The sequence below is a fragment of the Penaeus chinensis genome, chromosome 36 (assembly GCF_019202785.1).
Source record: "Penaeus chinensis breed Huanghai No. 1 chromosome 36, ASM1920278v2, whole genome shotgun sequence".
NCBI classification, from domain to species: domain Eukaryota; kingdom Metazoa; phylum Arthropoda; class Malacostraca; order Decapoda; family Penaeidae; genus Penaeus; species Penaeus chinensis.
The window spans coordinates 26,111,177-26,116,176 of record NC_061854.1 but is presented as its reverse complement, the minus strand read 5'-3'; the positions used below and the strand labels follow the sequence as shown (position 1 = coordinate 26,116,176).

The 5,000-nt window shown below is 40.2% G+C and overlaps 1 protein-coding gene across 1 annotated transcript in view; it reads right to left on the bottom strand.

Moving 5' to 3' along the window:
* The window catches only part of LOC125044899 (myosin heavy chain, muscle-like), an 8,392-nt gene extending 4,538 nt beyond the window's left edge, over window positions 1-3,854 (bottom strand). Inside the window, exons 1-11 of the mRNA XM_047641861.1 lie at window positions 3,341-3,854; window positions 3,102-3,129; window positions 2,703-2,805; window positions 2,479-2,568; window positions 2,197-2,359; window positions 1,873-1,976; window positions 1,458-1,595; window positions 1,079-1,348; window positions 783-953; window positions 333-663; window positions 100-164 (exon numbers count right to left, since the gene is read on the bottom strand). Of these exons, the coding sequence (XP_047497817.1) occupies window positions 100-164; window positions 333-663; window positions 783-953; window positions 1,079-1,348; window positions 1,458-1,595; window positions 1,873-1,976; window positions 2,197-2,359; window positions 2,479-2,568; window positions 2,703-2,805; window positions 3,102-3,129; window positions 3,341-3,854 (1,977 nt within the window). The remainder of the gene's footprint in view (window positions 1-99; window positions 165-332; window positions 664-782; window positions 954-1,078; window positions 1,349-1,457; window positions 1,596-1,872; window positions 1,977-2,196; window positions 2,360-2,478; window positions 2,569-2,702; window positions 2,806-3,101; window positions 3,130-3,340) is intronic.
* Between the last annotated feature and the right edge of the window lie 1,146 nt (window positions 3,855-5,000).

Below are 5,000 nucleotides of genomic sequence, written 5' to 3'. Positions count from 1 at the left end.
TGATAATAAAGAAAACTGTCATCAATATATTTCAAAACACTGCAAAAGACCTGCATTTTCACGAGCCAGGAAACTGCAATCAAACTAACATGTGCTTACCCTATACCCAGAGGACACAGTCTTGAAGCCAGTAGACCCCTTCTTGCCACCCTTGCCTCCCTTGCCTAATAAAGAAGTAGTATATATGTGTATCAAATAATAAAGTAATGAAATATTTGAATACGTAGAAAAGAAACAAGATAGGAATCGACATATGTAAACAGAAGTTATAAGTTCCTAAATTCATAAGGATAATATGTTTTTGAAATTTCTCAGTTTCATTTGAACCCTACCCTTTCCACCACCAGCGTCACCAGACTGGCCAGGATGGTCAGCAAAGCACAATACGAGCAACTGATTGGAAGCCTTCTTGAGCTGGTCGACGACGGTGTCGTTGAGGGGGTCCTTGTTCTTCTCCAGCCAGCCACTCAGGTTGTAAGTCACAGTGCCGGCGTAGTGGACGATGGCGAAGTGACCCTCAGCCTGGCCTGGCTTGGGAGGCTTCGGCTTGATGAGGCAGGGAGACTTGCCCAGATGGTTGGCCTTCAGCTTCTCCTCAAAGGTCTTGTCAGTAGCCTTAGGGAACATGGATTCCTCCTCGAGAATGGCGAGGAGACCGAGTTTCTGCAATGAAATAATCAAGGTGGATAATGGAATTTCTCATGTATTTATACATTCAGCTGAAGGGATATTCCGATAACATTGTAATTAGTTGGAAACAACTCATAACCTGCAGAACACACCTTCTCGAAGAGCTCAATACAGGCTTGCAGATCCATACCGAAGTCGACGAACTGCCAGTTAATTCCTTCTGACTTATATTCCTCCTGCTCCAGCACAAACATGTGATGGTTGAAGAACTGCTGCAACTTCTCATTACAGAAGTTGATGCAAATCTGCTCGAAGCCGTTGTACTGTACAAAGAAACATCATCATTATATAGGTAATATGTTGAGTAAGAAATGGTACTAGTTGAGTGATGATTGCTTCTATTCAGCAATATTAGCCCAGTACGAAATGGCAGAAACGAAAGACTTACGTCAAAGATCTCAAAACCAGCAATATCAAGCACGCCGATGAACATGGCACGCTTCATGCCGGTCTCGAGGGTCTGGTTACACTTCTTCACGATCCACTTGAAGAGACGGTCGAACAGGGCCTTTGCCAGAGCACCAACGGAGTAGTTAACCTGGTTAACGTTTCTTCCCTGGGTGACGAACTCAGCGCCGACCTTGATCTTGGGCTTGCACAGGTTCTTGTACAGCTCAGCACTGTCGACGCCAAAAACCTCACCAAGAGTATCACCAGCCTGGAGGGGCGGAGTGGGTTAAAGGCTTCCATGGAGACAGGAGAAGAAGAGATAAAATGCACATGCCTTCTACAGCCATAAAAATGAAAGATGATTGACGATTGAATACCTCAGTACCGTCGGGTTCGGCCTGCTCCTCTCGGCCCCTCTGCTTGAACTTGAGGTTGCCCATGTGCATGACGGAAGCAGTGAGCCTGTAGGCGTCATCGCGCTCTTGGTCAGTGAAGTTCAGAATGGAGAAAGCGTTCTGATGGAAGGAAGTGTTTATGGATAATTACTTTTGTGTATTACATACACGCAAACAGACACACACACAAACAACCACACGCACACGCACACACCCCATACTCACAAACGCAAACACACCCACAAACACGGAAGCACACTTACTCCCTCACATAAATATACATGCACATAGACACAAACGCACACACACAAATATATCATTACTGAATTTAGTAAAGATGCTCAGTTTTATAATGTCAAGGATTTATACCCCTTTTTATAATCTCAAACAGACTTACGTGTGTGAACTCCATGTCTTCCTTGTCGTCAATGGAAGGCACAGTGACCTTGCCCTGAGCTACGTAGTTGTAGTCGTAGATGTCGTCAGTAAGACAACATATTTCTGTTGGGGGAATTTAGTTTGTAAGCTCTCACATTATCATGGTGATTTTTCATTATTGAAAAAAAAAAAGATACTTGGTTGAATAACTGTAACTATATTGTCTATTAAAACGTTAGGAATTATTTTCAATTACATATTGCCTCAGTAGTTATTACTAATTCTATTGGTAAGAATTAAGCTATTTTTCAGCAGTGCCACTATAAAGCCACGCGGTACTTACTCTTCATGTAAGGGACTTGATCGGACATCATCTGGTAGAAGATGTGGTAGCCTCGCTCAGCAGCCTGCTGGGAGATGACACGAGCCTTCTCCAGCAGGTACACCTCGATGTCAGCACCGGACAGTTTGCCATTGGGGGCGAAGTGAATACGGATGAACTTACCCTGCAAGAAGCGGTAGATGGGGATTTTTAGTCATTTCTGATTACACTTATCGTGAAGTGAATATCTTGATTGTATATCGGACAGACAAAGCCCATTTTCTATACCGAACGGATACTCACGAAACGAGAGGAGTTGTCGTTACGGGTGGTCTTGGCGTTACCGTAAGCTTCAAGAGGAGGATTGGTCTGCACGATCTGGTCCTCCAAGTTCTGTAAGAGGGAAGCGTACCTTTTGAATAAACAGACATTTAACCAAATGCCGAATATCCAAAGCCAAACAATCTTTACAGTAAATGCTTACTTCATTAGAATAAAAAAGAATCTACACAGAACACGAATATTACCGGTTTGTTCTCATCATCCTTCTTCTTGGTGGTGGCGCCGACGTTGGCGAAGTAGGACAGCACCTTCTTCGTGTTCTCAGTCTTGCCAGCACCAGACTCTCCACTGTAAAGGAAATTTTGTCAATATCTTTATTGCACCTACACTTGATGTCGGAGAAATTGTACGGTTTAGCATGCGTGTTTGCATATCTATATATACTATGTATAATTTATAAATGTACATTGCCATTGATAACGATACAAATAAAATGTAAAGCAAGTTGAATATTTTCTTCAGTTATATGAACCATCTGTATATTTAGGTACAGTAGCGGACGAATTTTCTTATATGAGTTGTGACGCCAAATTTACAATATTCATAAGTTTGTCACAGGACAAGTGCAGTGTGTAGATACTTACGTAATAAGCATAGACTGGTTAGTTCCGGCTGGAAATAAACAAAAATGTCCATTAAACAACCAAGTAGTTATCTTCGTACAAAATCGAACATTTAAGTTTAAATTTTAATTAACTTAATTTCAAGTCATTTGTCTATCTATCGATGTCTTAAGCTTTAAGAAAAAAAAGATATATATTTTCTAGTGCCTTCTGTGTATCATATCAAAATTAACACCAAGGGACTCTTGTTTTTGTCTTACACTGCAACATGTCCATGTAGGCGCCGTCGGAGATGGCGAAGAGATGGGGAGGCACCTCATTACGCCTCTTGCCCTGGTAGATCTTGACGGTGCGGTTGGTGTAGATGGGGAAGCGCTTGTAGGGGTTGACGGCGATGCAGAAGAGGCCAGAGTAGGTGTAGATGAGCTTGGCCTGGTAACGGGTCTTTAAATTGTACAGGACGGAAGCATCGTTAAGGTAGGTCAAGTTGGACATATCATCAGCCTTCTCATACTTGGGTGGGTTGACCTGTCCCACAACGTCCTTCTTGTAGTTCTTCACCTCTCCACTCTTCAGCTGGACGCTGACCATCGAATCCCCCTTAGTTCCCTGGATGAGACCCTCAAGGAAGCCCTCCTTATCGTCAGGGACCCAGCATGACTTCTTTGGGTCATACGGCTTGGTCTGGTCGAGCATTCGCTGCTCGGCCGAAACGTACAGCCATTCGCTGGGGTCGGGGTCGGGCCCGGTGCTCTTCACAAGGTGGCCAGGCATGGTGAGGGGAGGTTACAAGCTGTTTGATCCAAACGTGCACCGATAGTTCTTAGATTCACCTGGAAGTAAATATTGGCTGCTATCAAACTTTGCTACAGATAAAATGTATACTAACGTAATTTACTTGTTCTTTTCCTTTCACAATCACAGTGACGTTAGGAAGTGTGTGTCATCTGTGTCTCTTCCAGAAAGAGCAGTCTCGATTTAATATATATATATATATATACATATATATATATATATATGTACATATATGAACACACATGTATATATATATATGAATATATATATATATATATATATATATATATATATATATATATGTACATATATGAACACACATGTATATATATGAATATATATATATATATATATTTATATATATATATATATATATATATATATATATATATATATGTACATATATGAACACACATGTATATATATGAATATATATATATATATATATATATATATATATATGTACATATATGAACACACATGTATATATATTAATATATATATATATATATATATATATATATATATATATATATATACTGTATATATAAGTGTGTGTGTGTGTGTGTGTGTGCGTGTGTGTACACACACATACATATATATATATATATATATATATATATATATATATATATATACATATATATGCATACACACACATATATGTGTATATATATACATATATATGCATATATGTGTGTATGTCTGTGCGTCTTGTGTGTGCTCGCGCGCGTGTGTATGTGTTTGTGTTTGAGTGTGTGTGTGTGTGCACACACATTTATACATATACATATATATACATACACACATATATGTGTGTATATATATACATATATATGCGTGTGTGTGTGTGTGTGTGTGTGTGTGTGTGTGTGTGTGTGTGTTACAACACTAAGAACCAATCAGAAATACTCCTTTGATGGTACTTTGAGAAACAGACACTTCACCTTCACTTCACGCACCTCCCCAGATACACCACTTCCCCGTCCACCGACAAGAGGGCTTCTGAAAGTGTCTATTCCATAGCGACTTATATAACCTAACCGATATGGGACAACAGGAGGGGAAGCATAGAGCGAGAATTCTAAATATAATTTTCTTTGGTCCTTCACTCGGAAGGTAATA